Genomic DNA, 24,784 nt, shown 5'->3' on the forward strand with positions numbered 1-24,784 from the left:
GGGATGCAGAGACCCACTGGCAGCCCATGGGGATCCACAGGGAAGCAGAGATCACCTGCAGCCCATGGAGGATCACAGGGATGCAGAGACCCACCTGCAGCCCATGGGGATCCACAGGGATGCAGAGACCCACCTGCAGCCCATGGGGATCCACAGGGATGCAGAGATCCACCTGCAGCCCATGGAGGAGACCTAGGCTGAAACAGGGGGATGCCTGAAAAGTAGCTGTGACGCTGTGGGATACCTGTGACCTGTGGGCAGGGACCAATGGAGCCATGGGGAGGAGAGCCACCCTGGAGCAGTGTCCTGGTATGGCTTGTGACCAGGTGGGGGACCCGCGCTGAAGCAGCTTGTCTCTGAAGGACTGCACCCAGTGGAAGAGTGACCCACACTGCAGCAGTTTGTGAAGAGTTGCAGCCCATAGGAAGACTCACACTGGAGAAGTTTGTGGAGGATTTACTCCCATGGGGGAGCCCATGCTGGAGCAGGGACAGAAACAACCTGTGATGAAATGACCACAACACCCATTCCCATCTCCCTGTGCCACTGAGGGGGAGGAGGTAGAACTTGGGATGGAGGTAGGGGTGGGGATAAGGTGTTTATAAGATTTATTTTATTTCTCGTTATTTTGCTCTGATTTTATTAGTAGTAAATTCAGTTTATATCTCAAATTTGAGTCTGTTTTGCCTAGGATGGTATGTGGTGAGTGATGTCTCCCAGTACTTCCATGGGCACAACAGGGCTGCAGTGACTCCTCAGTGCTGGGCTTGTCCTTCCCAACCCATCCCCACTGCCCAGGCTGGACAGGGAGCCAGGGGACTGCACAGTGCAGGTTTACAAGTCAGGGTGTGAAACTTGAAACAAAACATCACCAAACTCCAGCAATGTTGGCGTCCCCTGTGCTCTACTGAATATATTAACAAGCAGTAGCACAGTAAGTTCCAAGATGCAGTGGAGTGATTAAAACATTAAAATCTTTAATATTGAGATTATGCCTTTTATTGTCCACCCACAAGGTGAACAGAAAAAGAGATCTTTATATCTGTATCAGCTCTTCAGAAGAGATTCCTGAAAACAGCCTAGGAAACAGCACCCTTTCCCAGCACAGAAACAAGAAGGGACAGAAAGGACAGAAAGTTCAGTCCTCTGCAAGGCTGTAATCCTGTCCTGCTCCTTCCCATCTTCTTATCTCATGCCCTGGTTCCCCCCAAGCCTCTCCAATAAACTTTCCACACTGGGACTCATTGGATCTGAGATGAGCAATCCTTGCATTTTGCACGTGGCTGAATTTCAGTCCTGTGAGTAAAAAAAACCCCAACAGCTGAATTTGGGAAAAGGAACTTCCCATCTGTGTGTCAAGTATGGGAAGAGTCACAACTTCTGCCCCCAGCTCATATGGCTCTGCCCTGGATAGAGAGCCCAGAGCAGGGCTTTACTTTGCACAAAATGCTGATGCCAACAAATACCATAGTAGTGGAAGTAGCTTTAACAAAACCCTGCTGCTAGCACAGCCCTTCTGAACCCCAGCTGCCTTTTCTTTTTTTCTTTTTTTTTTTTTTGTAATTGTTTTGAAAGTTAATTGTTGAGCCTCACAAAAAAAGTAAAAAATTGGAGTTAGGCAACTATGCCAAGGTTAAATTGGGTCAAATCCTGAAATCTTGACTTCAGGCCAGACTCTACAGTTCCCACTGATTTATACAGGAATGTTGCATGCATTGGAGAATTTCTCCCTGGTTTGCTCCAAGGGCTCTGCTGAGTTTGAATCTCTAGGTTTGACCCTGTAGAATGGCATCACAGAGTGCAGGCCAAGCCTGATTCGCCTCAGATTACAGTGGTTGTGTTATGATTCATGCCAGAGCAAAACTCCTGAGTATACTCTGAATGTAGCTGCCTTAAGTCAGAGCTAAATTTCTAGATCCACCCTTACAGTCTGGGTGGGGATTTTCTGCATGTGGGATCTGTGGAACTAAATACCCCAAGCATGGAAACTGGATCATCCCTGCAGAAGGCTTGGTGGAGCTGCCAGGGTGTAGTTGCAGCTCTCTGCTTGCTCAGAGGCATCTGGTTTGAGTGAAGCCTCTTGAGCTCCCACCAGTGGGGACCCACACGGGCTCACAGCAGAGAGCTCAGAGCCCTGCTGGTCACTCCTGTCCCTGGCTGTCTTTGCTTCCATAACTCCTTGGCATTTTTAACATTTTGCTTGCAAAGGAGGAGAAACTGGGATTGGAGATGGCCACTGGTACCATGCTGTGTGTCCTTGTCACCAGGAGCATCCTCAGCTGGCCCATAAAGGAAAGACCCAGCTCCCTCAGGCTGCCCAGCACAGAAGCAGATATGAGATGAAAAGGTATTTCTGTGTGATTTCTGATCATGCCTTTTCTATACATACTCAGAGTGATTTATTTCTCCTTCTTTTGAACAGCTGCAGCAGTCTGGATCAAGGCTGTATCACTGTCCACATACTTTTTTTTGTTTGGTTGATTCCTTCTCAATTTAACTCCCTATTAGATCTTTAACTGAGAAATGTCTCCTATTGTTTTTGAGGACAACTCACATCCCTTGGTAGCTGCAAACATATGTAAGAAAAATGCATCATCCGGTCCATTGGTAGCTTATCCTGTTGGTTGTTTTATGTGATGATCACTGGAAGAATTCGCAGTGCTGAACTGTACATTTTCTATGTTTGGCATGTGGTGAGACTAAATAATCCTGTCTGTTACAAAGTCACTCATGCTAGTTGTTTCCAAATGAATCAATAACCCTTTTAAAGCCACAGCTCTGAGACCATCTACTGCTGTGATCCATCCATCTCTGGCTTTTGAACTGCCTGCAGTCATACCCAGCATCTCTTACTCCATGCAAGTCATCCCATTGACTCCAAGTGGAGCTGGGGGCGCTCAGGGCTTTGTGTTTAAGTGGCAAACCATGGACACGCTGCCACTCCTCTGGTGCTGGGAGTCCATTGCAGCTGGCATGCTTTCCAAAATGATTCATCCTGACCTTTGCTTGAGACATACAATGGCTTCCTAGCAAAGATGAACCAGATTTCTGGAAGAAACACTCTAAAATCATAGTGGGAATTTTCTAGAAGTAATTAAATGCAATCATTTGTAATGGTCAAAAGATCTGGACACCTATTTGCTGGAAAAGCAGTGAGGAGGGAGGGGGCAGCTGGACCATCACTCAGCTGTTCCAGTGCCCAAGAAAGATTAGCACCTGGGTAAAGGGCAGGTGGCAGGTGCTGAAGACAGCAAGACTGAGGTCAAAGTGATGGGAAGAAGAGACATAAATATTGTATTGCTTCTCCAGAGGCCTCTACACAGCACAGAATAATGCAATGATTTGTGTTGGTAGGGACCTTAAGTGTCCTTTTGTTCCAACCCACTCCCCCCCCCCCCGGCAAGGGATACCTTCCACTAGAGCAGGTTGCTCAAAGCCCCATCCAGTCTGGCCCTGACCACTGCCAGGAATGGGGCATCCACAGTTTCTCTGAGCAACCTGTTCCAGTGCCTCTCAAGCTTCACAGTAAAGGTTTTCTCCCTAATATCTAATCTAAATCTACACTTCTTCAGTTTAGAACCATTCCCCCCTATCCTATCACTACACCCCACGACAGAGTCCCTTCTCAGTGTTTCCTGTAAGGCCCCCTTTAGGCAGAGGAAGATGCTGCAAGGTTTCTCCAGAACCCTCTCTTCTCCAAGCTGAACAGCCCCAGCTCTCCCAGCCTGGAGAAGTGCTCCAGCCCTCTGGTCATTTTCAGGACCATCTCTGGAATTGCTCAGCAGGCCCATGCTCTTCTTATGTTGGGGGCTCCAAAGCTGAATAAGGTATTTCAGGTGGGGTCTCACAAGAGCAGAGAGGAATGCAGGTGGTTCTGATCAATCTCACTCTGCCTTCTTGCTGTGGAGACTCTCAGTTGCTTGGGATGTGTGTGCTGGAAGCCCCCAGCAGCTCCTTCAGCTCTGAGACTGCAGGTGCTGAAGGCAGGCACTGAGCTACATCGACAAACCCAGCCTGTGGAGGTTCCAATGAACCCCTGACCATGAGGTGGGAGCCCTGGTTAGCATCAAACCCCTTTCCACGTGTCACAGGTGCAGGGATTCTGCCCAGGGAGGATGTCAGCTGTAATAAGCAATCTCTTCTATCAGCACACAGCCTGAGCTCCCTGCACCACTCTGCCTGTCGCTGGGTGAGGCCCTTTCCTCTCAGGCTCTGACTCATGCCCACATGCGTGAGCAGGATGTGCATCACGGGCCAGCCCCGGGTCAGCAGCTCAGCCCACGGCGCCCTGCCAGCACCCAGAGCCGTGCCCAGGGCTGGGACAAGCTGCATGCCACTGCAGCATCTTCTCTGCAGCACACCTGGACATCCCAGCATGGACCAGCTCCTGCCAGTGCCTAATGCTGGCCATTCTGTCTGTCTGCAGGCAGCAAGGCTTGCCTGAGGAGCCTGCAGGCAGGGGGGTACCTCCTATCTGGGGTCCAACCCCCACCCTGACACAACAAAAGCACTCTCCCTGCAAAGCTCCTTGCTGGAGATTGCTCAGGGCTTTGGCTGCACACATGCAGAGCCTGGGCCACAGCACAGCATGTAAAGGTGATCCCTCTACGCTCAAAACACAAATCCTACTTTTCCCCATGTGCCCAGAAAGAAAGAAGAAGAGGAGATTGAGAAAAATGTTACTAAGTCAGGAAATCATTCTGGAGGAGGGGCAGCAGTTCCTCTAACCTTGCACATGGAGAAAGAAAACTATTTGCTGACTTTGCCTTATTTTTTAATTTATTGTTTTGCCAGCTGCTCAGATGAAAGGACAAAACTGCCTGCTGTAATGAGGCAGCCAGTCAAGCATGTCTTTGCAGCATGAAGCATCTGGCTGGGACACTAGTAACGAGCAGGGGATAGTCCAAACGGTTCATGGGACACATTCTTTCACATCTCTCTTTGAACAGAGAAACTGGACATTTGCTTGTTCTTGCCCACACGAAAATCCAAAATCTCCCAGAGATCATTGCCTTCAGCAGACAGAGCCCTTACATATCAAGGATCACAAGACCCATGATAAAAAATCCCATGAGTTCACTGATTAAGCCTTTCTGCCCACTGGGCTCAAGTCCTCACCCCTCTGGGTGCTGTGGCTGCCTCAGAAGGCTCCTGACCGGCACAGAGCCCAGTGTCACCTCCAGTGCCCATGGGGAGTGAGGGCAGCAAAAAGATCCTCCAAAACTGGGCCAGCTGCTCCTCTTTAGTCTTTCCTGTTATATTGCTGTTGTTTGAAACATATTCCCCTTCCAAGCAAGGTAATTTATTGGAGCAGTGCCAAGATCTGCTGTGGAATTCATTGCTGCAGGATTTTGAGACCTTGAGGTACAGATAGAGTCACAGCAAGGGCCAAGCAAGGCTTCCAGTGATAGGAAGGTCCTTGGAGGATGCTTAAATACCAAGGTGGGTATCAGTGGGCCACAGTGTCATGGAATCATGCAATGCTTTGGGTTGGAAGGGACCTTAAAGACCACCTAGTTCCAAACCCCCCACTGTGGGCAGGCACACCTTCACTAGACATGTGGCTCAAAGCCTAACCCAGCCTGGCCTTGAACACTGCCAGGGTTGGGGCATCCTCAGCCTCTCTGGACAGCCTGTTCCAGTGTCTCCCTACACTCACAGTGAAGAATTTCTTCCCAACCTAAACCAGCCCTCTTTCAGTTTAAAACTGTTACTGCTTGTCCTATCACTACAGTCCCTGATAACAAATCCCTCTCCATCTTTCCTGTAGGTCGCCACTAGGTCCTGTGTCCCTGTGCTGAGGGAAACACCTCAGGGAGGAGCCTGCTGGGCCCCAGCCACACTCCCTGCACACCTGTAGGCATCAGGCAAGGGCACGTGCTTCTCCTGGGGCCAGAGGGACCTGACAGCATCCCCAGGTCCAGCACCCTGCCTTCCCCCACATCCAGGAGCTTGGCACAGGCAGGAGGGTGGGGAGAAGCAGGGCTCCCCACCACATTTGTCAGCCAGCAACTTCACAAATGCACCCGGTGGGTTCTGCACTTTCACCTGATGTTTGAGGGTTGTTGCCCCCCTGCTTAGCAACAGAGGCTGCTGGCTGAACTTTGTGAGCCCAACTCTGCTGCCATTAGTCACTGGGGGAAACACTCACACCATGCATCTCACTGCCCATCTGCAAAGTCATCCTCACTGCGTGTGCAAGTCTTGCCCCAAATTATGTGGGTATTCTGTCTCCAGTTGTTAGTGCAGCAAAGGAAACTCGTGGTATTTGAGCCTCAGTGAGGCTATGAATCTGACAAGTTGAGACTTGACAGGGATGTTATCACAGGGCCCAACAATGCTTTACACTCAATTACATTTATGGTTTCTTCAATTCATCTAAATGTTTATGGCTTTTTCACTACCAGGAAATTAAGGAAATTTTTCTTTAAAAATCACGAAAAGGAAAATAAATTTCTGTAATGAACAATTTGCTGGTGCAAGGCTCTGAAACAGGAAAGAAACTGAGCAACTATCTTGGGTGGTGGGGAAGAGTCATTTTCTGTGGTGACCAGAGCTATATTTGATTTCTTAGGCAATGTCAGCTTTTGCATGCTACATTCTTTGGCTAATTGCCAGCACGATGTGTAATACTTTAGCCACACTGTTGTTACTTAATCCTTTCCTAATCTGCAATTTGCGCAAGAGGAGTAAAATCTAAGCAAAGCCACTGAGAACATCTCCACTAATAATTTATCAAACTCAACTTTTGTTGTTGGCAGGGGACGGCAGTTGATGGAGGTGAATGTTTCCCCACAACAGCGCCGTATCATAAACACAGGGCAGCTGATTCACGCCACACTTATTTTCTGTCATCCACCCTTGGTGTCACCCTGATATTTCTTCGAATGATAAGCCTGTGTGTGTGCGCTCACAACACACCGCCGAGGCCCCAGTTTCATCTCTTTGTGCAAATTACACATTAATTAACCATTAATAACAGTGGGAGTTGCAGGCAGAAATCCACACCCGCCGTGATGAGACCGTGCCCTTGGTGAGCCAGTGCCTTATTAATCACCTGCACCTCAGCTGGAGCTCTGCACAGCCCTGCCAGACAAACACCCCGCAGAGGGAAGCGCTCACCAGCCCTAATCCTGCCTTAAAGAAAAGCCTTACCTCTTGCTCTATGAATTTTATTTATTTTGGTCCTCTGGGCAGTGCTTGCTGTTGTTAGAAACATGATTGCTTCATACAGTTATGTTAATGTTTGCATTTGACAGAATGTAATTGATACTTCGGCTGCTCCAGTTTCAAAGCCAAATTAGGAAATGAAGTGCTGCACATTAGCTTGTTTAGCTGGTTAAATACTGTAAATAAATACATGCAGGGCAATGAAAACTAATGAGTTTTCTTTAAGGCATTTTCTAAATGGCTGGCTTCACAAAAAGAAGAAAAAGATGCTGCTGTGAACTCATATCCTGAAGGATTTCTCATTTTGCTGCAACAAAAGTTGATCCTGTCTGAAATCTGAACATTGGATTTCACTTAGAGAAAAGGATTTTGCAAGTTATGGAGGAATCATGGCAAGAACTGTTGCAAATTTCATGGTACTTTTATCAACAATACTTCTGTGACTTTGCATTTAACAAAGCCATTTTCTGCAAGGGATTAATTCAGACCATGGTTATATGTCAAGTTATTCTTCTCAATGCTCACTAGAAAAACATCTTTATAAGAAGTATTTGTGCTGCTAAATCTGTGCACTGCCATAAGGCTGAATGTTAGGCTTTTTCCCCTGACAGAATGCAGCAGCATGAAAAAAGTAGGGAAAAAATCTTGGTTTTCTATAAAGAGAAAATCTGTTGAGAATTGCTTGACAGAGTGCACTCAGCACTGCTGGAATAATAAGTGTTTCTCAAGTTATCTGTCAGGCCTGCCCTCAGTGCATTAAAGGAGAGCTAGAGGAGAGTATTGCACTGGCACCGTGATCCAGCCAAGGGCAATGAATTTTCCTCTTGTACATCTACAAAATAACCCTGTTCTTTCACCCCTTTGCTTTCATAAATACTACATTGATGCAGAAGTGCCTTGGCCTAACTTGAAGGTATTCCACTAAAACCAGGGCACTGTTTAGTATAGGTAGAGCTGAACCTTTACCAGTCCTTTTTGACTGCAAATAACCTCAGCAGTATCACCTCCTTGGCAGAGATGTTGACCTTAAACCTGAGCTTGCTGAGCTGGCTGTTTTACCTGGCACTTCCAGAGGAAGCTGGTTTACAAATTCTGCTGTGCTACTTCAAAAGAAAATGATTGAACTGGTGCCTAAAATGCAGCTGAAGTACCAAGAGTTGATAAAAATACATACTTAGGATGTAAGATCCATCCTGACTAGGAGGTGGTTCAATGCCAGCTTAGGATGGAGACCAGGATGTTGTGAAAAACCTCAATTTTTCCTGTGTTTTTAGCAACAACAGAGGACTGAAGTCTCACAGCACTTTTCAGAGAGGGCAATTTCAAGGTGAAAATGGTGACCAGGTCTGCAAAATACCTAAGAGATTCATGTGGTCCTCAGCCAAAAGGACCATTTAAAAATAGACAAACTATGACTCTCTCAAAAAGAAATGTGTGCATTGCATAACTCAAAGTTCTCACACCCACCATCAAAAGTTTAATCACTTAATATGCTGATTCTTTCAACACGTTCTGAAACTTTGTATACAATAATACAAACGATGGGGTAACGAAGCAATAGCAATTTATTCTGCTGTACAAACGGATGTTGCATTATAATCCCTAAAGCAATACAGAGGCTGTTTGCAGATGTTACTACAATTTGGCGTTTATTTTAATTGCTCTGCAGCACAGCTTATGTGAAACAAAGTCACGGGATGACCTACACGTTCACCTACTGAGGGTGACTTAACTGCAAGGGGGAGAAAAAAGTTTTTTTGAAAGTTTTTGAGGTTTCACTTAAATACAAACCTCCTGCAGCTGTTTTGAAAGGCTGCATCAGGGCTCCTGTCCAAGCCTGAAAGCATGGTAGGGCAGGGGGTAATTTAATCAGCCAGGCTATGTAGTGTGCATATTTTTACAAGTCTTGCAAGAATGACATCAGTAAAGTAACTTGAGATATTTTGGTGTCTGACATTCACTCAGCAAGTGCTAAGAAAATATGCTTACTGCACAGATCACTTGCTTCACAGAGTGGGAGTCAAGGTAACTCATGAGAGTCAGCGCACTTTCCTTTATCACTGACCAGGTCCCTTTTCCCTCCTTTTCACTTTCCACTCCCCTTCTAAAAGTAAAAGCTGCTTTTAAAGTTGCTCCTGTTCAAGGAGCTGCCTAGAAGCAGTTGCTCCACTAAACAGATTTCAAGCAAAAGGACACAAAGTTAAACATGAGGCAAAGTATAAATAAAAATCAAGACTCTCTTCCTCCTCCTTTCCACTTGTGAGCGATGATCTCACCGCTCCGGGTGGATTGCAAGGGTGGCTTGATCTCTTTCAGGAAAGCACATTCTCTAACCTTGATACTGCAGCTATTTATACTTCTCTCTTCTCACCACAAAGAAAAGCAGCTCTAATAATCCTTCCCTTGGTTCTAATGACAGCACCGTGCTGCCTCCCAGCAGCAGCAGGGTCAAGCCTCTGCCCACGAGCTGCAGCTCCCTCTAACACCAATGCTCTTGGTTACTGCCTCTCCTTCTGGCTGCTCACTTTTAGACATCTGAGATCGGATTTTCCACTGGCTGAAGCGTCACATTGCCAGGCACACAGGTGCAGGATGACAGCCCTGCTGTGCCACAGCATCTTCTGCTCACAGGGCACAGAGGGAAACAAATGCATGGGCTGAAAGGGAAGAGGGTTTCTAAAATTCAGAGGCAGAGCTCTAGCTCCTCTCTCCCTTGTTTATCAGAGGAGTAGGATATCCCATTTCACATAACCCTGGGGACACCCCAAGCCCTTTCCACCTCACAAGAGGCAGGATCCATTCCCTGTCCCCCTCTCCCTGGGGATTCAATCCCAGGCTGAGTTCAGGGAGCTCAGGCTAAGGCATGATGGAATGCATATACAGACCATAGAGGAGCTGATAGTCTCTGAGGCCAAACCCCATTTTTTCAGATTAAACCAGACACACTGAGCTGCATTCCTCTTGAGAAACCACAAGAACTGGGGACAAACATTATGAAACCAAGTTTATTAAAACTTTCTACAAGTCAGACTTTATCATCCAGGTTTCCACAGACATATACATATGTACAAATTGGACATAGTGTTTTTAGCTTTTCTGGCAGAATTTTCTACCAATATATACAAATGTACTGTTTTTCATAGAAGGGTTAAACTGTATCACAGATACAAATGTCAAGCAATCATGAGAGGTTTAGTGCAACGGAGAGCTGGAGCGCTCTGCTCTTAATGCTCATGATTCTGTCAAGTTAGTATTGCCAACAATAATTCACATTGAACTGCTCTTCGACACCTCTTATTGAGACAAAGTACAACAAAACAAGAAAACAAAACCCCAAACAGTAAGGTATGTACAAAGTACACAGTCCATGAGGTATACATGGTATTCTTGCAACGCGTGGTGGGACTGCAGCTTGCCAGGGTTAACACTTAAAATGACTTCACTCGAACTGGGTGGTGTTGGGAACGTGCATCATCCACCTCACAGCCATTTTAGAAGCCACACTCTTGCCTAAGGTGAATGGACATCTCTGCATAAACCACTGGACACATGTGAAACTAAGCAGAAATCTTAGGCAGGACTAAGGTTTACTTACCCCCAACCCAGGAAGCTAATGATTCATATATATTCATTATTCACACATATTGGAAAGACTATGAATAATCATGCAAAATAAAAACAAAACAAAATTTTAAAAATTAAAAAAAAAAAAAAAGCGGGGGAAGCTGGAGGCAAACAGCATACCTGAATAATCAACTAAGGGTGTACGGAGATTTTACTCTTAAGACTAACTTTTTGTGGGGGTGGAGGGGGAAAGAGGAGGTGATGTGTTATTTTTAAGAGTTAAGCCGGGTGAAAAACATGGCCATGTTTACAGGTACTGTACAAGACACCCCTCATCCTTTCCAGGGGAAGGTGCCCCAGCCGATAGTGTTACGGTTTGGTAAACGGATACGTTTTGGCACTCGGAGCTAACGAGACCTGCTACTTGACAAGCTCGCTGAGGGCATTAAGTTATATAGGCTACACCGTGGTAACACGAGGCTTAAGTCTATTTAAAACACTTTCCTGGACAGCGAATGGAATCAGAAGGGATCCAGCTGGAGATCCACTGATTTCTGCTTCAGAAAGAGCCACAGCAGTGATTTGTCTTACGGGTGGATCTAGGAGCTTCACGCCTCTGAAAGCAGGATCAGCTGGAGGAGCAGCACACGCAGAGAGCTGGCCGTGGTGGGTGAAGAGCTCCTTCCCTCATTAACGTGTGCTTACAGTCAGAGAGCTGCTCGGTGAGCTGGCTGCTGGGGCACGCCGAGGCGATTCCCCTTTTAACCATTTCTGTCAGATTTGTTCAGGCAGAGGTGCGCCATGTGCCCCTCTGCCCCTGCACATCCTGGCCAGGGCTCCACACCTCTGCAGCCGCTGCAGGAAAGCAAGAGGAGCTGCCTTTCCATCCCACACCTTGCCAGACGTAAGACTCTGCAGCCAAGATGTGACCAGTTACAGCGGAGGAGGATGCGGGAGGCAGAAGAGCCAGACAGTTCTCACAAGGCTGCACAAGTCCTCCGGGGCTGGTGGGACCAACCAGCAGAGCAAGAGGATGGAACTCTGAGTACACTTAGGGAGTGGAGACCTCCAGGGTGGCATTCATTTAGACAAGGTCACTTTTCTGACCATACTGGCACTTTAAGATGCAGTTGAGTTTGCAGAAGTGGGAAAATGAAACCCTACAAAGATGCCGGAGGTAAGAACCGACGAGGTTTTTGAGATTTCGGGGTTAGCAGAAGAAGGAACTGATATCATCACTGTCTCCATGATATTCTGGGACAATCTGATCTGAAGCTCCCGTCTCCTGGTCTGTATATCCAGGCTCCAAGACTGCCTCAAACCAAGGGTGAAGCAAGATCTCTGGAGCAGTGAGTCTTTCGGAAGGCTCCCGCCGCAGGAGGCTGCGGATGAGGCAGCGGGCTTTGGGGGAGACATGGTCAGGAATACAGAACTGTCCACGCCGGATTTTGGAAAACAGAGTGCTAGGGTCCGAGTCATGGAAGGGATAGCGTCCCACCAGCAGGGTATAAAGCATCACTCCCAAACTCCACACATCGGCCGATTTTCCAGAGTAAGTCCCCGTCGTGTTTAGGATCTCAGGGCTGACGTACGCCGGGCAGCCGTGCTTGTCTGAGAGTGCATCGTCTTCACCCTTGATGATGTGTGTGTCTTCCAGGCTCTCCAGACGCAGCTGAGTCCTAGGGAGGGCAGGAGAGGAAGCCACAGGTGAGAAATAGCAACAGCAGTCATGAGCAAGCACAGCAAGCCCCTGCCATGGCCCCATTCTCTCTTGCATTGGCACTGGGAAAGGAAACACCTCAACTTGCAGCAGAGAAGTTGCCCAGACGCCCAGGAATGTGTAATGGAAGTGCTGCTGTGTACATCAGGCCAGCATTCAGTGACACTCATGTTTTTTTATTAACTGGAGACTTTAACAACACAGAGGACTCTTGAGGAACACTGAGTCTCCGCTACCCACGCAGGTTGCAGTGCCACTGCAGGGGGTTAATTGGTGACATGGCACTTTACAGCCACTGTGTGCCGTTCAGGCTTTGAGCAAACAGCATCCAGCTGTGCGATTCCACAAACCACAAAGCCCAGCTCCCCTCTGCACTCGTGAGGATCATTGCCTTCCCTAAGCTTTTTTTTTTTTTTTCATTTTAGCTTGTAATTTATTCTTTTTATTTTTTGACGTATCACCACACTCACCATCTCCAGGTGGAGATGGGTCCACCCCAGCCTCCTATTTTGGAGGGTAAGGGGAGCTCCCCGTCAGCAGGGAAGCCACCAGGCAGCCCTGGAAGGGCTCTGCACTGCCTGGCAGCCTGCTGGGGTGTAGATATGTTGGCTTCAGCCTGTCCTCAGCCTGACCTCGGCAAATACCCATTGGTTCTGCAAACGGAAAATATGACTCAACGAGAACCGTGGGCCCGGGATTGGCTGCCGGGAGCCCTGAAACTGCACCTGTGCAGAGCCCGCGTCGCCTGCCATTGCTTAACCCTCTTCTTGCCAAATGTGATGCACATGACATCGCCTGTGCAACACGTTATTTCCAAATGAGCGAGACTGTAAGCAACGTAACATTTCAACAAATGTTTCATCTTCTTATGGGAGGGAAAAGCTGCAATAGTTTCCTTCAAAGGAATAGCTTTCTTTACGTGTCAATATATGGCTGTTTCAGAGGGGCCGTGCTGGTTAATTTTCTTATCACATTTGTAAAAGATATCCTGAAGAATCATTAGCCCAGTTTAACATAACAAAACCCCTTTTCTTTCGCATCAGTAGTATCACCGAACATTTTTATGATATTAAGCACAACTCCATTACAGCTTTTACTTAGTTTGTTAACATTCCTTGGAATAAGCAGCTGGTCAAGAGTCAGTTTTGCTGTATTTCTGACTCTGCTACGTGTGGTAAAGCACTGCAAGAGCAGCAAACACTCCAGGGGAATACTGAATTATTTCCCTAATCTAAATTTAACAACTAGATTTTGTGATCTCCTCTATGAACCTCGGCTTTAGGCTAAGTTTTACTAAAGTGATTTTCTTTGATGCAGGATTCCCAAAGCATTATTTAACCATGTCCCACCTTCCCTCCTGTATGTGCCCACGATCCACGGGCATGGGGGGCATGGCAAGCACGGCAGTGGAGAGGGGATAAAAGCCTCGAAAGGTTCAGCAGCATCACTCTCATCAGCAGAGTGGTTCAGCAAGGAGACCCTACCCAAGTGCTGGGGCTCCAGCGTGGGTCACAAGGCAGCTCTCCCGAGGAGGGACCAGATCTCCAGCTCCTCACACCTCCTGCTCTCCCAGCTGGGCTGCTTCCTCCCGCCGGTACAACACCTCAGCCCCCCCCCTCCCCCTCCTCTCTGCCTTTTATTCATTTGACACTGAATGAGTGGCACACATGACATCTTCTGGCGCTAACGAGCATCTGAACTATCATCCCTTTGTCTGCCAGCGGGTTTCACTGAACTTCTTGAATGAGAGGAAGCTCCCGGCGAGCTTCCTCCCTTTCATCAGTCAAGATCTAAGAGGGAGTGCGCCCGGTTGGATCCGTGACCTACTACACACACGTGATGAGGACCTACTCGGATTGCTCGCAGGTGATGCCCGGCTGACGGGGCTGTTTCCACTCCCTGGGACGCTTTTTGTGTCTCTGGATATGGCATGCCTCCCTCCCCACTCACCCCAAGGCTGGCTGCTGACAGCCACTTACCTTTCTTCATTAGAGAAGACAAATTTCCTGAGCTTGAGGTCACCAAGTACGATGGCTGACTGGTGGCAGTGAGCTACAGCGGAGACAATCTGCTTGAACAGCCGGGCAGCCTCCTCTTCCCTCAGCCTCTTGCAGCTCCTCACGTAGGAGTGCATGTCCCCAAAGTCCTTTTCAAAGAACACATAGGCCTTGGTGTCCCCGAGAATGACTTCCACAACCCCGGTGATGTTTCTGTGTGACGGCAGCTGAATGTAAGGTCGGATCTTGTCCTGGTAGTGTTTGAGGGGGAACACCTGTATAGAGGAAATTAAACCCAAATTCATTCTCAAGGGCGTTGAAAGCTGCAGCTCGCGTAGCAACTCTCCCCAAACAATGACGAGAGAGCTGGAGGGGAGCCAGGGCTCGGCAAGACCGGCAGGAGCGGCTACCGAGACCCTTCCTGTTCGTTGTACATTGAAAGGCTGAGGGGGAAACTAAAACAAACCACCATTCCCACAGCCTCTGGGGGGAAGGCGCTCCGAGGTAAGCCGGAGTCCCGGCTCACTGGCAGGGCGTGCAAACGCCGCCGGGGGCTGGCCGGGCGTTCCCGGCCGTGGAGCAGCGGGAGGAAGGATGTTCGGCAGGGCTGTCCCCGGGCCGGCAGGACCCGCTCCCCACCCGCGCGGCTCCCGCTCACCTTGCAGCGCAGCTCCCGGCCCGAGCTGACGCTCAGCGCCCGGGACACCTGCTCCCGCTCGGCCAGCGGCAGCAGCAGGTACGAGGCGATCAGGCTGGGACCCGCCGCGCCGCCGCCGCCGGCGGGAGAAGCGGGGGCACACGGCGAGCCGGGAGCGCTCAGGCAGTCCGGGGGGCCGCATTCGGCGAGCCGAGGGCACTTGGCGGCCGGCGCTTCCTCGGCGGGGCCGTCGTGCAGGGGCTGCAGGCGCTTGGCCGGGGCGCTGCGGCAGCGGGCGGCCGGCAGCAGGGACGCGGGGCGGCTCATAGGGGGAGCGGAGCGGGCGCGGAGCTACAGGCGGGCGCAGGGCGCTGGGCGCATCCCTTCGCTCTCCCCGCCGAAACCTCGGGCCGTGTCCACCATCTGCTGCCGAGTCCGCGCTAAAGTAGTTGGAGGCTTTTAAAAAAAATTACAAAAAAAAAAAAGGTGATTCTCCTCCTCCTCCCGGCGCTGACGCACGGGGAAATGGGAGGAGGGAGGCTGGGACACGCCCGCTCCGCTCCGCCCGCTGCTCTCCGCGCCCCGGGCCCGCCGGGCGGGGCGGCCGCGGAGCCGCCGCGGGACTTGAAGGGGGCGGCGGGGACCCCCGCTCCCCTTCGACCTTAAATAATTATGTCGAGAAAGCGAGGCCACCTTCCTTGCCAGGATCTTCTCGTCCATACAACTGCAGGTTCCCAGCCACAGTCCTTACTTTTCACTAATCACTAAATAACCATCCCTCACCCCAAGGTTTGCATCACAGCGCTATTGTGTGAGCATAAGCGTTTACTCATAAGCGTAGACGTAACGTGCACCATCAGAAATACTTGGCACTGGGTGTTTCCCATGTTAAAACTATATCTGCTGTCCGAAAAAGGAATAGTTCGGAGAGCCAGGCAGCCGCCAGCAGCTGCAGTGACCTGCGAGGAGCAGACTGAGAGGAGCTGCACACAGCTCAACAGCATGGCTTTAAAGGAGTAGTAAATAGACTTACAGCCCGGACTGGGAGTAAATGGAGAAGGAAAAAAAAAAAAAAAAAAAGAGACAAAACCAGACAACAAATCATCCCTGGGAAAAAAAACCCAAAAAAACCCCAAAAAAACAGCTGTAGTTTTGACAAGAATGCTTCAGAAGGAAATTCTCCAGTTTTCTGTTTTTATATATGCAAATTTTCTGTAATTTAGCGCTGAAGCTTCCCTAATATTAACACAGGGACCCTGCGTTTTGTTATTCAGTAGGATCAACTCCTCCTTTGTTTTGGTTTCCCCAACCTGGGTCTGTGCAAGAGGCAGAGAGGGCTGAGTGAGGATGGGTCACCCAGCTCTGAAGCCTGTGATGCCACGTGTGCAGGTATTTGCTCAGATTCCTGATAGATAACTGCACAGCAAACCCATGCATGCCTTCAGCTACTTCTAGTGTATTTTAAGAAACACATGAAACTCTTGTGCGGGATGACTCATAGCATAGCAGTCCCATTAATGCATTTAAACATAAAACTCATATGCCATAAAGGGATATCCCAGGGCCTGCATTTCTTTCTTTCTTTTTTTGTTCCCCAGAAATAAAATTCCGTTAATGCCTGCAGATTGTTTCTGAGTGATTCACCACAACTCTCAAAGCACGCTATTTTATTTGGTTCCTCTTTATAGGTAAAACACATGCAAGTATCTATCAGACCTTTTGTTTTACTTTTCCCTTCCTGGAAGTTTAATGATTGGAATGCTGCTGCTGGGTGAATTTAGCTGGTAGGATGCCACATGTGTAGGCTGCTTCCTCCATCTGAGACAGCAGAAGGTGCAGGGTGGGGGGGAAGGGTATCAGAACCTCTGGGGACAGGGAAGGGGTGCAGACAAAAACAAATGGGTGCACACAAAACAGCAATGGACCAGCATAAAGCTTCTCATGGGCATTAGTAGTGTGTACCAGTGTCCCCTGTAGCTCTCTCAGAACTGAGATGCAGTGTGAGCAGGAATGAAGGTGTCAAGTATTCCCACCCTCCCAAAGATCCCTCTCACTCAGCTCCTGTGTCAGATCACTGTCCCTGCTGAGGAGAGGCTGTACCAAGGATCTGCTGCATACATTGTTGGAAACTGCATCCTTCACCTGCCCAGACTCCCATCCATCTAAAACCTCGAGGTCCACAGCATGGGGACACAGTGGCACCTGAGCACAGGGCTTGGTTAGAGCTACTGGCAGCCAAATGGGAGATGGCACCCACTGGTCCTGAGGAAGGGAAAAAAGCACCTCTTCTCATCCTGGCTCCCCCAAACCCACCTGGCACGTGAGGAGAGCAGAGTACACACAGCATTGTACCTCACAGTCCTGCCACATTCTCCTGGTGCCTGGGCAGCCTTTCCTCACAGGGATTCCAGCAATTTCATGCTCTGTGTTTGTCCCTGCTAACTGGTGCCCTAAAACTGGGTGAGCAGTTCCCAAAGGCCAGGAAAAGATAACCCCTGGGGCATTCATCCCAGAAGCACTGGTGGGTGCCCTCTTCTAGCTGACTGTATATGCTGAACTACAGTTGACTGTCTACATGTGACAGAAACAAACCAAAGCTTAAATCTCCCACGTCTATGAAAAATGGGTGAAGTTCTTGACAGAAGGAAACCTTTGTTGCCTCTTTAAAATGCCTGGCATGCTTTCAGTACTCAAAGCCTTAATGCCATGGCTTAACATATTGTAGCAATTACTACTCAAGTTAGTATTATGTTTTGGGTACAAAATATAGCAAAAGGTTCACATCCAGACTCCCCTCCATCCTCACCAAATTCATTTCAAGATGCGGAGCAGAGAAGGGATTCCCACTTTGGCTCTTCTGCTTTTTCTAATTTTGGCCAACCCCCAAAATTAGGGGAAAAAAAAAAAAGGAAAAGAAGAAGGGATGCCAAGGATGTTGTCTGATGACCTGCATGGCATGTTCTTTTGCTCCTTTTGTAGCAGGCTGAAGGGCTGAAACTTGTCCTCCTTGCCCATCTCTGCCAGTGCTTGCATGCAGCCCTGGTGTGGTGGGAACCAGTGCTGAGCACAGGAGGAATTCCAGGAAGAGATTTGTGAAAAAGTGTTGCAACATTTCGGTATTATAAGATTTTTGCAGAAAATGGAGCTACCACACTTGACACAGCAGCCTTGTGTTTGTTGCCATCACACCACTGGCTCTTAAGCATGCAGGCTTATCTCCTGCACTAGTCTCCTCCAGAAATCAAAAGCTATCTTTTGGGGTCTTCCTTCTATTCCCTGCACAAGCCTTTGCCATTCCATCTCCCCCTTCCCCAAAAAAGACCTTTCAGGCTCTACCTGCTTAGCATGTGTGATAAATTCTGTCATGGCAATCCCCAGTTGTGCCTGTGGTGAATTTGAGCCTGAATGGCTTTACAGCCCTTCAAAATGAACCAGGGCAATGTTATACATCCCCAGTGGACAGCACTGAAAATCATTGTGGAGCACAGATCAGTGCACAATTACAGACCTAATGCTGGGATAAAACATTGACTCTGTGGATGAGTCCTGCTATCCAAGTGCCAGAAAAAATAAACTGCTGTGAGCCAGCAGAATACAAGGAACCAGCGCTCAGCCCTGGTGTTCCAAAGGGACTTGGTACCTGTGAGGTGGGCAGGGATGACCTTTGGAAGTAGAGTTCAGTAGGCTTCATGCCTGACAAAGGATAACAATGTGCAACAGGCACCTTCCCAACACTAGCAAAGTCTGAGGAGCTCTCAGTCAAAGGACATTGCAAAATCGTTACAAAAAGTAGATCCTGCCTTGGAAAAGGCCAGTCAAAGCAAGCAGGACTGCTGGCTGTGTCCTCACTTCTGGAGTCCCAGCTGCTAGGCAAGGATCTGGGACTGCAGCAGAAAAAAGAGCCTGTGGGATGTGTATCACAGATTGGGCACATCCTAGCAGAGGGAAAGGTCTTACATAGCACAGATTTGCCAGAACTGTGGCAAGGTGAATATTGCTCTTCATATATTTTTTCTCTTTTTTGAAACAGACAAGCAGCTTAGTGCATCTGTGAGATGAAGACTGAAGAATACAGAATTCCTGGTGCTCAGGCATTGATCCTCCCATTTCTCTTATTTTATTTAAGGGAATTTTTGTTACATGGTTTTTAAGCATCTACCTGCCTTGCCCTCAGCCAGTGCTTACACTCACCTGAGCAGCAGCTTTTCCTTAGATGCTCACAAAATTACCACTGTTGCTCCAGTTCTCTGACCCTTTATCTCTATAACTAGAGCAGCCAGAGGCAATGAGAATTGTGTAACCATCTCCCCACTTCCCAAGTGCTTGGGACAGGTCTGGTAACTTTGACAGTATGTCTCATGGGACACACTGAATAAATCTCTATTAGATTAGGGCACTTATAAATAAACTGGCTGCTTGCCACAGAAAAAAATGAAAAGGTCTTTATTTTAGTTAATGGATGAGAAAGGCAAGGAACACAAATATTTTGGCTAATATCAAACTATTGGTAAACGATGAAAAATCAGTATCTTTATTTTTAAAGTTATCTCAAGCCATGTAATGAAAATTAAACTACTGCCAGATTGAAAGACGACAATTTAAAACCAGCATGTCATCTATAATCTAATGGTGTACAGAATTACCCTGCACAGATGGGGCTCAAAGAGTAGTCGTATGGCCAGGTGATAAAGAACTCAAAGTGATGTTTTTTATAGCAGAGCAGCATCTGTGATAACCCACAGCCATTCTCTGGAACTGTGGAACTTGGCGGCAGATTCACTGCTGAGATATAAAACACATGACGAGCACGTAGTGACATCAAAAGCAGTGCAGTGTAATGGTGCTCAGATGTCTCCCCTCAAGCCCACACAAAAGCTGCTCTCAGGGCTGCTGTAGCTCAGAACTCTCAATGATTCCCTTTTGATAAGCCTGTTGTTAACAAATCCAAGGAGTCTTATGAGCAGCACCTCCTGACTTCGTTCCTTTGCTAACTGGAGAGCATGAAGGCTTCTTCTGTTGCCTGGAAGACGTGTGAAGGTTCAGGTTTTAGACCTCAAATCCTGTTTTTACTTCAGAAGTGGATTGCACAAGCGGACAGTGAATGAGTGTCTCCGTTTCCCTTGCGGTCAGAGAAGATCCTATTCATACTGAGTTTACAAGCAAACACTTCCTTTGGTAAGCTTCCCATGCAATTCAATTCATGTGCGTGCTTTCAGGCTCTGTCTTTGGGTCTGGACTAACATCAGAACAAGCAAGAGAGGCAGGCTCTCTTCTCAGCCCACCACAGCCTTTTCTGCAGTGCTTTGAAATGATGAAACACACAGTGTTTTCTGCACACTGCTGCAGTCCTGTCAAGTCACTGTGATTATTCATGCATCAAGAGGCTAAGCACATACATGGGTATCTACTGGATGATGTACACCCATTCCAGAATTTTACTTGCTTAACAATCAATCTAATGGTTTTGCTCTTTATAGTTACTGGCTGGGAGCCTAGAATCTGCTGGCACCTACACACAGGATTCTCCTCTCAGCATTCTGTGACCACGTCAGGTGTTTGAAATATTATGTATTAACAATAAGTACTTTATGACCAGCAAATAAATTATTATTTATGGAAGACTTGGAATTTGCCATCAGTACCTGTAGTGAGGAGCCATCAGCTTAAGGCTTTGGCAGTAGTAACAGAAAGGAAGACCTATCCTTGGGATATTCTTACATTTTCCATTCCAGAAAGCCTTTTTCTAAGTGCATCTTCTTCACTGTATAATAAAACACTATCCATTAGGCAAATGTTTAGTTAATGGACACAGCAGGATCCATACATGAAGATTTTTAGGGAAGGTGAGGATTAAGATTCACTCGAAATGGCAGTGAAATTTAATAAAGTTGCACAGTGAATTCTAAGCTAGTTCTGGCCACAATACTGGAGCTATTCTTGAGAAAAATGTCATGAGGTACTTGTGACCACAGGTAGGTAAGACCTTTGTCATCAGCCACTCATGAGGAAACATGAGTATCCAAGAGGACATTGTCTAAAATAAGGCAGTGTGTTGGCCTTGGCTGTTGAGTCATCAGTATCACTTCCTGCAGCCCCTGCTTTTGCTCCGGGTATTTCTCAAGGGAGCACTGACTTAGTCTTTTTGATTCTTCTAGAATGAATAAGATCACAGCTCCAGAGCAGTAATGATGAATATGTCCTTGATTCAGAGGTATGTGCACTCCTTTTAGCACAAGTGTGCTAACTCTTCCATGAGATGCCTGCCTGATTAGTTTTTATCTTTATTCGCCATGGCTTCACTGATTTGAAAACTTCAGACTCTCTAGTTGTAAAATGGAGAATTCACAGGAAGAATCTGTTCAAGTGAGAGAGCAAGCTTAAGTGAGCAAGTGTTAATGGCTTGTGCCTCAGGGTACCACTGAAATCTGTTGTATGTGGATCTCTCTTGCCTTTAATTCACTATTTGCCTAGACATTTCTTTAAACCTTCAAAATACTACGTGGAACTTCTCTAGCAGAGACAGATTTTCACCAGTTTTCAGTGACAGATCCTTCTCAGCTACCCTGAGGTTTGCTGGATTTGTAAAGCACACCTTATGGGAAAAAGAAAATAAAAAACAAACACCTGACCTCTGAATTTCTTTTTAAAAATATCATTGCAAAATTTCTGACGTCAGACAATGAGACACAAATTACCCTGTGAACTGTTAACATATGCCTGTTTACATATGATATCTTATAGCCAAAGCAGATTAAGATTTGAAGGTTTAACTGCTGTTGAGTTTCCACTATGTGAATCATACAGATCATACAGCTTATTCATCACAGGCACTTATTTTTATTCTTTAACTCTTTCAAGCTACTTCTTCCCAGAGTAGAGTTTAGGGGAAATGTGGGACATGTGGGAACAGAGAGATCACAACTGCACAACAAACCCTGAACTTTGCAAATGAAAGAGCCAAGAGCTGCCATTAACTGCAGCCACCCGAGTGAATCAGTAGTGGTTTGTATCTTGCACCAGGTGAGCTGACAGGCACAGAAGCCTTCCCCAGCTGCCACGGTCACTCTGTCCATCTACCTAGTTAAGAGAAGAGCCAGCTGCAATGGATGCTGATGGCCAACCCTGGAATCTTTCAATTTAAGGAGGAAAATTACTTGTAAGAACCAACAGAAGAGAACCGGCCATGACAAAATCAGCAGGATGGCTCAAATTCCAAGTTCAAAGAAAAAAAAAAAACATTCATCACTCTAGGATTCCTTGAGTGCTATGATATAGTTTAAATTCAGAAATGCCAAACATTTTGGTGAAAACTTCATTGATTTCAGTAAACACAGGCAGTTTATTCTAGCACTTGAATCTGTTTGGTGCATCACTGATTCTAATGGGACTCAAGTACTCTCACCAGCAACGCTGGCACAAGTGAACAAGTATCTGTCTTTTCCTGGATAACATGGTCATATTTTAAAAGAGGCATCTCTGCTGATAAAAGAAAGAAACCTACCTCTATTTAAATACACATGCCTCTTCACCTCAGATGTGATTGTTACTAAAGCTAGGCAGGCCAGTGCTGCCATCTCTTTCAGGTGAAACCAAGAAGGATTTCAGAACTTCATTTGCTGTTCAGCTTCTCTGATTCACTGACACTGCCTGTCTCAGGCTAGCAAAAGAGAGAAGGAGGATGATGTAGTTTGAAGCAGGAATATGAACATCCAAAAATACCTTTCCTCTTGGAGTGGCCGTAAGTGACTGTTTGACTATTTGTTCTTTTCATTTACAGTGTTGCTTCAGATTTGTTTGGTTTTTGTCTCCCAGCTGCATCATCTTAAGCAGGCAGTCCACCTTATTACCTGTGGATTAGCTAACAGAGGCTGAGTGCAGCACTGTGATGGGTCAAGTCTCTTTTTCACGTAGGACAACAAGGTGTAACCAAGACAGCAATCTCCCTCACAGCATTACTCACTGGAACATGAGGGCAATGAACCATATCAGGAACTGCAGCAATCCAAGGCTATACTGGTACAAATGCCACAGGTAGCAAACCAAACCTGCTGCCACCAGTTTGTTGGTAGGAATCTGGGTATAATTTACCATTTATATGTTATGTGTTATTGGAAAGCACACTCAAACACCAACACAAACTAAATTTGAGGTGCAGCACTTGTGGCCATGGAAAATGTATGTACATCTTTGCATCTGAAAACTTGGGAGGCTGGTTATCACTAGGGATTGAATTAGATCCAAGAGGACAATCTCAATGCACTTCTGCCAGAAACTGCAGAGCTTATTTAACCAATGCAAGTTTCTGTTTCTGATACTCTGCTTAGAAATGGTTCAAGAATAATTTAAACCACAATCTTAAAGATGAAACAAAAAGGACATTCCCTCCCCCTCCCTGTTTTTTTTTGAAAAATGCTATTGTTAACATCCTCCCTTGTGGTATTTGACTGAAAAATGGTGACCCACCTTAAAAACTACAGGTTTGAGCCCTGAGGTATTTTAAAAGAGACCAGATTTTACACACAAAAATACAAACAGGTACATACTGCTCAACCACCCCCCAGTCCCTTTCAGCTGTTTCAGCTGGGCTTCCATGGCAGAAGCACCCACGCTCACTGCAGAGCTGGGGAAGGATGGACTTCAGGGTTAGACCACATAATGAAAATTAGCCAGCCAATTCCCATGAAGTGTTTTGAACACAAAACCCCAGTGCAAGTAATAATGGTTCAGTTCTCTTTTTCAGCTATGAAATCAGCTTGCAGATTAATATTCTTCAATTACAAAATAACAATTTTCAGCTTGAAGTGGTTTGTGCTCTTAAGTGCAATTGGGGTTAATAATGGTCTCCTCTATGAAAGGAGAGCTGTTAGCAAACAGTAACCCAGAGTGGAAACCTTAGCACATGGGTACCTCAGCTACATTTTACATTAAATGTCAGATTGTAAATTCAGAAAAATTACATCTAGCCCACTAAGGATCCCAAAGCTCAAAGAAATCTGTATTTTCTGCTTACATATGCCAAGAGATAATTGTCATCTGACTGCCAAGGCAGCTTCTTTTACCTATGGCTATTTCTAATTCATGTATATATATGCCTTACCTGCCTGATGTGTTCAGATCAATTTAGGCAATAAATAGTGTCACAAAGTTTAAGTTCTTTTCTGGATCTGTGCCCAAAAACATAGATATCTGAAGATTATATAACAAGATTTAACTGTTTTTCAGTCAAAGACATATGGTTACAATATATTTGTACTATCTGAAATTTAGTTATTGGAATACTTCTGTAAATAATTGTAGTCTTCTAGCCTACAACATTAAGGTAAAGCCTTCTGGGACTCCCAAATGAAAAAGGCCTGAATTAAATGCTTCTGAATATTGAAATAAAAGCCTAAGTCAGGGCAGAGAGTTCAAAATTATAAAAAAACAAGGCCAAATCCTCAAAGCTGAGTGGTTGCTCTCTGTGGCCACAAACAAGGTATAAGTGTGCAACACTTTCTGCAAATTCATCTCCAAGGTTTGTGTTACAACATGGGCATGGTCCCAAGCACTGAAAATCCTTGGTCACAGTGCCCTACTCCAATCATGCCCAGCAGTTACAGAGACAGTGACAGAACTAAGAGCAAAGCACTCATTAATACATGCTGGCAGGATCTGCATCTCTAATTTGCTGAAGAAACTAGCACACTGAAAAGGAAG

General features: G+C 46.8%; 1 protein-coding gene across 1 annotated transcript; it reads right to left on the minus strand.

Annotated features, from left to right (window-relative positions):
• Positions 1 to 10,161: 10,161 nt before the first annotated feature.
• On the minus strand, positions 10,162 to 15,497 carry TRIB1 (tribbles pseudokinase 1). Its single transcript, XM_054279240.1, has 3 exons — positions 15,110 to 15,497; positions 14,434 to 14,726; positions 10,162 to 12,413 (listed from the first exon to the last, which is right to left on the minus strand). Exons 1-3 carry the CDS (start codon positions 15,413 to 15,415, stop codon positions 11,945 to 11,947), a joined length of 1,068 nt encoding a protein of 355 aa, XP_054135215.1. The 5' UTR covers positions 15,416 to 15,497; the 3' UTR covers positions 10,162 to 11,944.
• Positions 15,498 to 24,784: the final 9,287 nt, after the last annotated feature.

This window comes from Melozone crissalis, unplaced genomic scaffold, assembly GCF_028551555.1.
Source record: "Melozone crissalis strain CALT ecotype California unplaced genomic scaffold, PUWL_Pcris_2 ptg000002l_1, whole genome shotgun sequence".
Lineage (NCBI taxonomy): Eukaryota > Metazoa > Chordata > Aves > Passeriformes > Passerellidae > Melozone > Melozone crissalis.